A 13,181-nucleotide genomic window follows, 5' to 3' on the forward strand; every position below is an offset into this window, starting at 1 on the left:
GTAGGCACCGAATCGGCGTCAGAATTTTATTTTTTTAAAAAAAAATTTCGACGACGACGAAGGGCTGGACGACGACGGAGGCTAGGACGGCGGCGAGGAGTGATTTTTTATGTATTCTTTTTTGTACTTTTTAATTTTTGTATTTTTTTAAATTAATGTACTTTTTTATAAATTTTAATATTATTATTCAATTTTCCTGTATTTGTCTCGTAAATTAAATTCCGTATGCTGCTACGATTGTAAATTAAATTATATAATTGTTATTAGTGATGTGGATAGGCTATGAGAGGGCTATTGCATGTCCAGATGATGTGGCAGGAGGATTTTAGTGCAGATGATGTGGCAGTGGGAAGGCTATGAGAGGGCTATTTCATGTCCAGAACCATTGGAGATGCTCTAAAGCCCATCCCCAGACATCATAAGGGTGTCCACTATAGGCGCGGTGCGCCGGCCACCCCCATCCCGCCTCCGCCCTGCCTTGCTATAGTGGAGGGACCGACTGCCCCGAGGTGGACGCCATTTTTGGGGCGGAAGGCCCTCCGGCGAGTTTTGTGCGAGGACGCGCCGGACCGACGGCCCCGAGGCGATAGGCTGGCTGGCCTATAGTGGGGCGTGCGGCGGTTCAGGGACGGACGATTTTTTTTGTTTTTTTTAAAATTCAATTTAATTTACCTATAAATACACTCCATTCCTTTCATTATTTTCACACCATTCTAACTCTTCACTCATACTTTCTCTCACTAAAATTTGTGGATTGACATGGATGATTTGTGGAACGACGCGTGGAATTCCCTGATTCAAGAGGTGCAGCACCAGGTCGACGAGGAGGATGCGACGCACGCGGCGGAAGTGGCCGAGGCCGCGATCCCCCGTGCGATTACTCGTCGGCGGACCATCCAACGAGACCATAGCGGAGCGCACCAGCGTCTAATGGCGGACTACTATGTGGATAACCCCTGTTATCCACCCGAGATTTTCCGTCAACGATTCAGAATGTCGCAACGGCTCTTCAACCATATAGCGACGAATTTGGCGGAGCGGTACCGGTGCTTCACCCTCCGGAGTGATTGCACTGGCCGGATCGGGCTGTCTACTCTTCAGTAGTGCACCGCTGCAATCTGACAGCTTGCCTATGCCGGACCAGCTGATATATTCGACGAATACCTACAGATGGGTGAGACGACTAGCCTAACGGTTCTCAGACAGTTTTGTAAGGGGATCCGGGAAATATTTGGTCGGGAGTTCCTACGAAAGCCCACCCCTGATGAGTGCCAGAGACTGCTAGATATGCACGGTTCGGTTCACGGTTTCCCAGGAATGTTAGGAAGCATCGATTGCATGTATTGGGAGTGGAGAAACTGCCCGGTGGCGTGGAAATGCCAGTTCACTACTGGTTTCAAAAGCAAAGGTCCATCGATGATTCTGGAAGCCATTGCTGACTACCGTTTGCGGATCTGGCATTCGTATTTCAGTGTTGCAGGTTCGAACAACGGCATCAATGTTCTCCAGTCATCGCCTCTCTTCAATGATGAGTGCCGGGGGAAAGGTCCAGAAATCAGCTTCGTAGCCAACGACACGCAGTACAGTAGGGGATACTATTTGGCAGATGTGATATATCCTCGGTGGCCCGTATTCATCAAGACAATTCGCCAACCAGTTGGACCGAAGAAATAATATTTTGCGCGAAAACAAGAGGCTGCTAGGAAGGATGTTGAGCGAGCTTTTGGTGTCCTCCAAGCGCGATGGCCATTATACAGTGCCCGGCACGAGTTTGGCACGAAGATGATGTCGCGAATATTATATTAGCATGTATCATATTGCATAATATGATAATAGAAGATGAAGGATTTGCTTCAGAGCGCTTGCATCAGAAGATGGGGCAAGTACAAGTAACACTGTTGCCTCCGCGCCGATCCAGATGGGCGTACCATGGAGCAATGAGTATTTGCTCCAACGTTTCACTGATATGCGTAGGAGCACAGCACATACCACACTCCAGGCCGATTTGATTGAAGAAGTTTGGGCACGTAGGGGAGGTGGCGCAGTGTGAACACCATTGTGATTTTCAATAGATTAAATTTTCATTGTATAATTTTTCAGTACTTTAATACGACGAAAATTTAGTGTTTAATTTTAATTTCTTCACTTATAGCCGTTTTTTTTCTAATTACGTATAATCCGATAATTTTAATTATAATTGAATTAAAATAAACGAAAAAAATTGGGGCTATTGGAAGTGTCCACTATAGGGGCGGACAACTTTTTTTGAGGGCGTGGACAAATAAACTGGGGACGCGCACAAAAAAATACTTGACACTTTTCTCAATCTCTTTGATCAAATTGTAAAAACTGATTTTGCACCAGATTTTCAGGTCATCTGTTCTCCGACTTTATCCTCGATTGAGCGACGTGTGGTTGCTTTGAATCTTTGCTTACACTCCAGTTGTTTCATTATTAGGAAATCAATCTGTCGTTGATTTATCATTATTTGCCCAAATTTAGTGCGGAGGGTGACGATGAGCGCTGTATTTGAAGGTTTCGAAAAGCAATACTGCGAGCTCTCTGCGAATTTATCCAAGAAGTGTGCGTCGGCTAACCTACTTAATGGAGGTTAGTTGCAATTCTATTTCAATTTGGGAATCCATTCTCATTTTACTTCTTCTATACTATGTGGTCTCTTCATTTTTGTTCTTTTATTTTGGAGATCTTATATCATGTCTCAATCCGTTGTTGCAATTTTCCAAACTCTTTCTATTTTGTTAGGGATAAGATTCCTGTTGAAACCTGACCTTGGTAGTAGTTTAAAGAAATTTGCTGTTATGAATATGTGAACTCATGAATGTGCTAGGGCTGATTTCGCACTGCCAGCTACTGAAGCTAAGATTTTGTGGTGTATGAAATTAATTGCATTACTTTGGTGATTTTAGGCTCTACTTCTGATATTATTTTCCTCAGGATTTCTGAATTTTGAGTGGGAAAGGTTCGAGTCCTTAGGTTAAGTGCAGGGACAGGGCCAGTTTTTCTGGATTGCTATTTTTTGGTTTAGAATCAAAGTACCTTATGACCATATTTGAAACAACTCAATTGGTACAAGAAACTCCTGCACCTTTGGGATCCTACTCAACCCGCCCACCAGAAAACATGTCATCCACGCTGCTCCTCTTTACCTCTACACTTAGGCATTTCTCGATAAGTTCCATACACTTGCTAAATAAATCAATATTGGGTTCATTGAATTTAGCACGAGTGATAGTCGAAAACATATCAATCCCTTCAAACAACGATTCAACCTCAACATTGGTTTGGAAATGGAGGAAAGTGTCCTCTTATCCCTTTCACAAGCACTCCTCAATCACCTGATAGCTCTCAGATTCCCACTTATATCCTTATCTTTCTTGCGCTTGAACTCTTCATCCTATTGTGGAAATCTTGGCCTCCAAGATGAGTATCACAAATAATAGCCTTCGTATCAACAATATCTGATTCGACAGTAGCCATATATGCATCCAAAGTGCCACTATCAAGGCCGAAGATGAGCACAGTCTTTGCCACAGTAGACCCTTTATCCAGTCATTATGCAATGGCTGCAACAGTAAGCTCCGATAAACATATAAGGTAGGGAGCTCTAACCCCTAACTTAACCTAGAACTATGGTTAAAGGTAAAAAGTTGACTCTCACTTATGTGTTATTCAGTACTTTAATGCGGAACCGATGTGGGGTTCGTAAGGCTCATTATGAGACTCACAATGTGAAGGCTTGCAAAGGTTCCGACAGTGATATTATTATTTTTTTATACGTATATCAATAATTTTTATAGGTTTAACTATGTAATGGAATATAAGGAAAAGGGGAGAAAATCAGTCCCATTATCCCATATCATATAAATTTCATCATATTTATAAATTAGACATATATATGTATGAAGGAATTAATAATTGATTTTGCAACACTCCCCCTCAATGAAACATTATAATCTTGATTGAAATGCCCAAGTTGAAATAAAATAATGAAATTCTCAGACGCACTACAGTTTTGTGAGTGAAGGACAATGATAAATTGGCCTATGTTTTCATATATATATCTATGAAGGAGTTAATAATTGATTTTGCAACACTTCCCCTCAAGTGAAACATTGAAATCTTGATTGAAACATGCAACTTGAAATAAATAATGAAATTCTCGGATGCACTACATGTTTGTGAGTGAAGGACAATGATAAATTGGCCCGCTTTTCCGACATTTTTAAGTTAAGACTTAACTTAAGAGACACAAAAGTGTGAAAGAAAAGATAAATTTGTTTTATCAGAGAGAAAATAAAGCTACAATAGGGCACGATATGATATCTTCTCTCCTGGGGATGAAATCGTCCAACAATACTAATAGTCTTGGCGGTCAACAATAAGACTAACTTACAGATTTTTCGTTTTGCATGCCCCCTCTACTAGAAAGGGTGTTTATTTATAGATCTGTACCTAAGAAGTAAAGAGAGAATTTATCTAATGGAATATCTCATATCAATGTTAACCATAAACTACCAATATTCTCCCCTCTTTCTCTATACATATAGTCGATAATATAGAGACGCGGCAAACTTTATACAGAAGTATCAGAAATAATGATATGAACAGAATGAACTCCATCCTATAAACTCTATAGTTAGGTAAGATTAATGCATGCTCTTGATGTCACATTAATCTTAGGTTGAATAGGAAAAGAAGAGCACAAAATGTGCCTTGGCCATGTTGTCTATATCCACATGTGAAATGGCATGATGACAATCGTAATTATAGTTCATATTAGTATGATTTATGATGAATTCATACGTACATAGTTAAATTACATGTCATGTATAAAGAAATGGATAGGTCGCTCACAAATAATATGTATTATATCAGACTTCGTTTGCATTGTATCAGAGTAAATGAAAACTTAACGATCTTAATTAGACTTGGTTTGCATTATGCACCTCAAAATGTGCATCTTACACCATTGAAATAGGAATATTCCCCATTATTTTCCATTTTTTTGTTGAATTTCTTTTACATAATGTTAATTGTGCTTGTAAGTTGTGACTGAAATGTATGCATTGAACCATGAACGTATCATTTGTTTGTAGAGCAAAAGAAGCAAAAGATTTCTGAAATTAAAGCTGGACTGGATGAAGCAGAAGCACTGGTATTCATTGGTTAATAATGATATCTACTCTTTTTCCCTCTTCTCTTTACATTCTTTAGTTGAGAATGGTAGATGGTCTTGCAGATTAGGAAGATGGATCTGGAAGCTCGTGCCTTGCAACCAAATATTAAGGCAGTGCTACTTGCTAAGTTGAGAGAGTACAAGTCTGATCTGAACAATTTGAAAAGTGAAGTGAAACGAATTGTATCAACAAACTTGAACCAAGCTGCCCGAGATGAGCTGCTGGAGGCAGGGTTGGCAGATACACTGGCAGTATGTTTCTGCTGCTTATGAATTTTTAGTCATCTGCTGCTTATGGATTTTCATGCTGTGTAATTATCACAAGCACACACACATATGTATTTATGAAAAAGCCTTCATCTGAACAAGTTTTTGGGAGCAAACTGCATCTCTTATTTTAACTGGCTGATATAGCAGTGTGTTACATTGATTGTTTCAGGTATCTGCAAATCAAAGGGATAGATTATTAATGACAACCGAACGGCTAGATAATTCGAGTAACAGGATCAAGGACAGTAGGAAGGTCATGTTGGAAACAGAAGAGCTTGGCGTTTCACTTCTTCAAGATTTGCATCAACAGCGACAGTCTCTCTTGCATGCTGATAACACTGTATTTCTTCTCTTTTTTATCTATATTCCCTTTCACGTTTTTTATTTTAATCTGAAGAAGCAATAGTATATTTGTACATATAACCATCTGTTGCCTTTATCCAGTTCTAAAGAAGAAACTATGTTTTCAACTTTTTGCCTCTTCTCCATGTACCAAAGCATGAAAGAGTTGAGTATTCAGCTTAATCGAACATAACCTTTGTCTTGCAGTTGAATGGTGTCGACAACAATGTAGGCAAAAGCAAGAAAATTTTAACCAACATGACGAGAAGGATGAATCGGAACAAGTGGATGATCGGTGGTATAATCATGGTTCTGGTTATCGTTATCGCTCTCATCCTGTATTTCAAATTAGCCAAGTAACCAAGACTTGTGTACCGTGTAAATTGAACTTTTTTTAATTCTTGCTCGACTGTTCTGAGTGAAACTGCCAACTACCTTGTTTTTGTTTGTTTGTTTTTTAGTAGCTGTAAATTTGACGTTCCTACTATATGAGATGCAGAGGAACTGTGTGCGCTTGCGTTGGGTGTATGTAATGTGAAAAAAGTACATTTTCTTTATCAATAGTTCTGATTGCGTAAAACCCTTGGTTATTTTTTATCTAATTTTTAAAATTGCAGTATATGTTTTGGATTTTTATTTTGCCAATTGCTTGGTTTTATAAACTAAGGCTGCGATTTGCGGCTAGTTGTAAATTGGTCTACATGTTAATATCGCTGAAAAGTGAACAATGATATGATGCACTTGATTGTCTAGCCGTATCAATCCATGCTGTCAAAACTTGCACAATGTAAAAATGTTTTGACAAATCCGATTTTGGACGTCAAAATATGGGACGGAGGGAGTAGTTAGGATGATATCTGACTTCAAAAAACAAGAAATATGGGACAAATCGGAATTTGGACATTTCTGGCGAACCACGTGGGTTGGCATTATGCGAAGTTGGTGGTTCGTTGAGGGGATTCAGTTCTGTCGGAACAACTATGGTGGACAGATGAGTTGGTTGTGGGGTGAAGTTGGCGGTTCAGGGCTTTGTAGCTCATGCTGATGGACCGCCAGATTAGTTGTTGTGAGAAGGCATCGATCCGCTAAATTGGTTTGAAACTCGGTAATGTGCGAACCTGGTGAACTACCGACATTATAAAGCTTAGAGCATGCACAGCGGTGGCGTCCGTCGCCACCGCCGTCCGCGCCGCTGGCACGGACGCCATCCGCCGCCGCTGCGCTCGGGCCGCTGGCACGGCGCTGCTCGATGTATCGAGCACGTCCGTGCCAGCGGACGCACACGTGGCGCGCTCCCATTCGTCAACGGCTTGACCGTTGCATTTAAACATTTTTTTATTTTTTTTTTAAATCGGTTTTTTATTTAAAAAAAACCGATAAAAAATAAAAAAAAAATTTCACTTCCCCAAAAAATTATATCCGTTTATAACCGTTTTTTACACCTTTTTAAATTTTTTTCATTTTTTTTACCCCAAAAATACACACTTTCATCTATAAATACCCCTAATTTCACCCCAAAAATTCACATCAAACTACACAACTCCCATCATCATTCTCCAATATCCATTCTCATCTTCATTCTCTCATATCCATTTTCATCTTCATTCTCTCATACCCTACAACATCACTATGTCCGGCCAAGACGATAACCCTTCGGGCTCCCACGGTTGGAACCCCGAATGGTTCGGTTCACAACCGTTTCCTAGTCCGGATGCGTAGTCTTATTAGGAGTTTAATTATGTAATTTTTAATTTTTAGGATTTTAATTATGTAATTTTTAATTATAAGGAGTTTAATTATGTAATTTTTAATTTTTAGGATTTTAATTATGTTTTTTTTAATTTTATTTGTAATTTGTAATATTTATTATGGTTTTTAAGTGGATTTTAATATTATGGAAATGTTATTGTTTAATTGAATTTTATATTAATTGTGTTCGTCCTTGCGGAAGAGCACAGTTGTGGGTGTTGTGCTCTTGCCAGAGAGCAGGCATGAATAGTACCGCCCGGGCCCACAACCGTGCCGCTGGCAAGAGCACGGTTGTGGATGCTCTTACAGTCTCAACTCCAAATTTGGTGATTTGTGTTCTTCACCTCTTGTAACCGTATTTACTATGAAAACTCAAATGGAATGAATTAAAAAACTAATTCATAAGAATATATACCAAAGTCTACATAAATTGTGCAATATTTAATCAAATTAATTTAAATCTAGCACTTAAAATATGAAATGTGCATTAGTCTCCTATCAATAGTCTTAGTAGTGGACAACATGCGTTTTAATAGAAAATTTGTTAAGTACTCCATCCGTCCTAAAAAAATAGACTAATTTTATCATATTGGTTATCCCCCAAAATTAGACCAAGTTTAAATATAGAAGTTTTCAACAAATAATAATCATACACATCATTTATAATATGAATTCCACAATCCACTAATACCATCCATAATTACCTTTTCCTCTCTCTTTCTTCCCTAAACCCTAACTAATGGAGTATAACATAAATTGAAAGAAAATAGATTGAAGTATTATTAGTCAGAAAAAAAAATTCATTATAAAGATAATTTTATCAAAATAGAAAGAACAAATGTAGTATAAGAGGATTAATTAGCTAGTGAAATAAGTGTGACATAGTATGAAGTAATTATTTCGATCAAATAGTCATGTGATAATATTCCCCCGTATCACTGTAATGCATTTTGTTTTGAGCATTCGTTTTGAAAAAGTTATAGTAATAAATAATTAGAATGAAGTTAGAAAAATAAGAGAAATAATAATGTAGAGAAGAGAGATAATAATGCTGAACTATTTTTCTAAATTAGTAGTAATACATTTTCGTAGTTATGCTGAACAATTGTATTTTCTTCGTCGCATAGAAATAATGTTATTTGAGGACGACATGCATTTTAATATGTACCCTTTCCTTTCCGCGGTAGTGGTGGCATTTCTTTTCCGCGCATGATCTAAGAAAAATTGTGTTAAGTGAGTTAAGTAAAGGAAAAATAAAGTAAAAAATAAAAATGTTAAAGATATGAAGAGAGAATAAAGTAAGAGAGAGCAAAATAAGTGAGAAATGTGTTGCATTTTAAGGGAAATGACTCCAGTACTATGGAACGTACTAAAATAACAAAATCACTCTACTACTATAGAACGGAGGGAGTAAGAGTAAGAAAATATAATTAAAATAATGTTAATAGATGATATAATCCATAAATAATAAAGTAAAAGAAAAAGAGAATTTTTTTTCATAAATAGATATGAAATATTTGTCACAACCCTATTTTGCTAAGGATAGCGAAAACGGGTAATCCGTGACTAATAAGAGGGATTAACGAAGCGGGGAAAGAAAAGGGGGTAGAACTCAAGAAACTTGCCAAAAGGCCAAATCGAATAATCGCATAAGATAGGAGCCAAGTATTCAATTACATGGTCTCAAAAGTAGAATAGACATTTCATCAACTAAAGCATAGTTTGATGGTGAGACTTTGAAATTCTCATTTAACAAAAGTACAGCGGAATAAGTCCTTACTAAACGACTTCATGTATGAAGACACGAATCGTCGAGATATCCACTTGATTAATTAATAGCATCGACTCCGATCAATACTCCTTCTCCTTGACATTCAACCTGCACATTTAGAAATACATGCAGGGCTGAGTACATGAGTTCTCAGTGGACACGTGCCAAAAACAAAACATACATTATACAGTTGTCACCCATCAACAGTATCACACGGGGTATTTCTTAAAAGGTCCGAGCATACTAAATTCTTTTGTGATCTTAAAAGTCCGACTGATCAGTCTAAGTTCTTCAAAATTTCCTACCATGTATGTAAGTCGTGTACTGTGAAGGTGGCCACCTTCAGCGGACACCATGGCCGGCCAACCTCTCTAGGATGGCTCATGGCTCTTGTGCACATTATTCCGAATAGGATTTGCGGTCCTATTGGGAACCGGATTCGTTACTTAATTTTTGGCATCGTCAAACTCTCGGCATATAGCCCTATCAGACAGGCCTCGAAAACAAACATTTCATGGCATGACAACAACTTTAAAGTAATCACATCTCCATTTTGAGAAAAGATGATATTTCATAACTTCAAAAGTATCTGCTTTATATCCACACTATAGTGCTGGATATTAAAAGAAAGGCCACCTGATACGCTTATCTCCAATTAACAACTCTCGTCTGGCCTCACTTGGCCTTGAATAATTTCTCTTTTGAAAATAAATAGCGTAGCAAGCTAATTAGTAATTGAACTATTTTCCTGAAAAAAGAATGCATGCATCCTATAGGATATCATCTATCTCTTAGTCTAGACTTATAGGAATTTTCTTAATCCTAACTCGGGCTTCACTGCTTTGCAGAGTTTAAATTATTCTCTCTACTAATTTTTGGAGAAATTCTATTTTCTCTCAAACGATTAATTGGGCGTTTATTTAACAACACATGGATTTCTTTGTAAAATCCCTTTCTCCAATCATTTTCTTCGGATTTTCTTAAGGCCGCCCATGGCGTCGCGGGGCGACTCCGGTCGGCCCTCCGCATCTCCAACTTCAACCTTATCCCACATTCGGAACTTAGTAAATTATTCAGAATTAATTAATTAAGTTCCAAGAAAATAAATTAATTGTTATTATCCAAGTTTACTAGGATTTATCAGGATATCTATCCAAATCCATAAAATAAGGATAAATTTCAACTAATCCATAATTTAATTTAAAAAATCAAATTTTAGATAATCCAATTTAATAGATATATTCAAAACTTATTCCAAATTATATCTTGAAATTAAATCTAAAATTAGTTCCAAGGGTTAGGATACCTAACTAATTTAGAATTTTTCTCCGAATTAGTTCCTAGGATTTAGGAAACCCTAACTAAATTTAGAAATTGGTGCAGCCACACGAGCCCGGGAAATGCCGCTGCTGGGCTCCCACTCGAACAGTCACTGCAGTAGTGCTCGACTTCGCTGATCGGAACGTTGCTGCTGTATCAACCTGTTCAGCTCCCCATCTGTTCAGCAGTCAAAACCGTCTCCGCGAACATCGCGGTGCAATTCTCCACTTCGCGAATTATTCCATATTCACGCGAAATAATTGCAAACAACAAACAAAATTTCGTGGTGGATTCATGCGGTGAAACATAACTGAATTCATCAATTAATATGTATGGATCTAATCATTACGTCTATGTAATGATCCCAATACATGATTGAAAACCCATCAAATAAGTTATAAGGGCGATCTCATTATTACGCACCGCTATATGCAATTAACATACGGCTATTCACGCATATCAATTCACAATTCGAAAATTACGGCAACAACATAAAATAATTCAAATCCATGTAATCATTACACGTATATAATGATTACAAATTGAATATTAAGTATACTCATTATAAAATTATAATGAATTATACTAACCAATTCACGAGATTGAATTGGTCAAGCGTCGTCGTCGCTAAAACGTGAATATCGAGATCTTAAAGTTCGAACTTTGTTTACACGTTAAAAAATACATAAACAACGAACATGCGAGAGTAATATGCGATCAAGCAATTCACATGACATGAAATTAATCCACATAATTAGAGTAAAAAATTGGCTCTGATACCAATTGTTGGGGTTTGAAGCCCCTTGCACAGCGGAAGTTATGCATTCACAAATAAATCATAATTATAGGTCTATTTGACCGATTATGAGATCAATTAACTACATGTTAAACACAGAATTGCATCCAAGAACGCACATAATTCATGTAAAAGGAATTAAAACCTAAAACATGAATTCCTACAGTTTAGAATTACCGATATGATTCTCCAAAGAATCGTCGATTGCTTGCGCCTTCTCCACGTGATGCTCTTCCTACTCAACCACTAACCTTCTAATCTGTATCCCGAACTCAGAATCCGACCTTTGGGTGGGCAAAGCTTGTCAGAATCGAAAAGGGCTTGACTAGAAAGGAGACAAAACTCTAGTTCTGTGAAGAACTGATTTTTTCGTTCACTCTCAGAGGGGAGCACGAAATTATTAATGTTAATTATCCTTAAATCTCCTTTCTAATCTCCTTTTATATAGAGTTATGATGTGCCAGATTAGGGATCCATGGAGGTTGGACTTGGGCCAAACCTGTTGGACTTTTACTAATTAAATTGAGCCCCAATTTAATACAAGTCCAATAGAATATTATTATCATCCACTATAGTATAATAATATTGACTGTCGTACAATCCCAAATTACGAGTAATCCAGGTTTTACCTCTTTAATTTATTATTTCTCGTGTTTAAGATATAAATATCCATTAATTAATTTAAGTCTGCTATTTGACTTTAATTAGTTAATATATTTTTCCAATAGTTGTCTAGTTCAAAATCTTTATTTATTATTCTGGAATAAATTCCAACCGGCCGGGTTTCTGAATAATAAAACCTTTTTCGAACACCTCTTGAGGATATTATCAAACTAGACTCACCCAACACATGATTCATTGCAATAACAATACTAGCACCTCTAGACATTGATCACCACTACCCAAGATACCAGGATTCTTGGATTGCGAAAAATCCGCACCATTTGATAAATCAAAGTAGTGCATAATCAATATCGTATGCTCAATGTTATGTCAACAATGATTAAGAAATAACAATCACCGAGACCTCGTCTTTCAGTAAATAGCAAGAAAGACTTATCTCAACTGTTAGATCCTTCAGTGCTATACCACACCAGTGTCGTTTATTTCCAAAGGTAAGGAAACATGCGGACTGACACTGCAATCTTTCAGGATAGGTAGCCAAAGCCTATCTAGGTTGTGAAATTATTTTTCTCTTCTATAAAGAACCGACTGCGTCACCTTCTGTGAACGTCGTTCACGACCAGTCTACTATGCAGAAGAATTAGACTTATTTGCTTCTTATACATTTAAATGTTTGAGAAACATCTTATAAATGCATAAGCAAACACCAATGCGATAAAATTAATTCTTCTCGCCTTGGGTTAAAAGTGGATTGTAGAGTTTATTGTATACAAGCAATTCTATCCGTGCAACATGCTCGAAATATGCTTTTTAGTATATAAATCCTAACAATCTCCCACTTATACTCAAAATCATGCTTTCGAGTATACCCACTGCCAAAACTCTCCCACTTATACTCTAAGCAGGTCTCGGGCCATGATACATTGAACTACCCTACTTTTCGCCTCATGTGTAAAACATGTTGCCATATAGGCATTTTGTGAAAAGTTCTGTCAGGTTGTTCTCTGATGATATCTTGGAAACCATAACGTCTTGCTGCGCACTTAATCCTTAATTAATTTCATACTTCATCTCTATGTGATTGCTTAGCTTTATCAGATCGTGTTTCCCTC

At 37.5% G+C, this 13,181-nt stretch overlaps 1 protein-coding gene across 1 annotated transcript; it reads left to right on the forward strand.

The window, feature by feature from the left end:
* The first annotated feature begins 2,286 nt into the window (after positions 1-2,286).
* On the forward strand, positions 2,287-6,389 carry LOC121805359 (vesicle transport v-SNARE 11-like). The gene is made up of 6 exons (XM_042205174.1): positions 2,287-2,372; positions 2,459-2,610; positions 5,118-5,176; positions 5,261-5,449; positions 5,637-5,807; positions 6,017-6,389. The coding sequence occupies exons 2-6, from the start codon at positions 2,517-2,519 to the stop codon at positions 6,167-6,169; spliced, it is 666 nt and encodes a 221-aa protein (XP_042061108.1). The 5' UTR covers positions 2,287-2,372; positions 2,459-2,516; the 3' UTR covers positions 6,170-6,389.
* Positions 6,390-13,181: the final 6,792 nt, after the last annotated feature.

Source organism: Salvia splendens, chromosome 5 (assembly GCF_004379255.2).
Source record: "Salvia splendens isolate huo1 chromosome 5, SspV2, whole genome shotgun sequence".
NCBI lineage: Eukaryota > Viridiplantae > Streptophyta > Magnoliopsida > Lamiales > Lamiaceae > Salvia > Salvia splendens.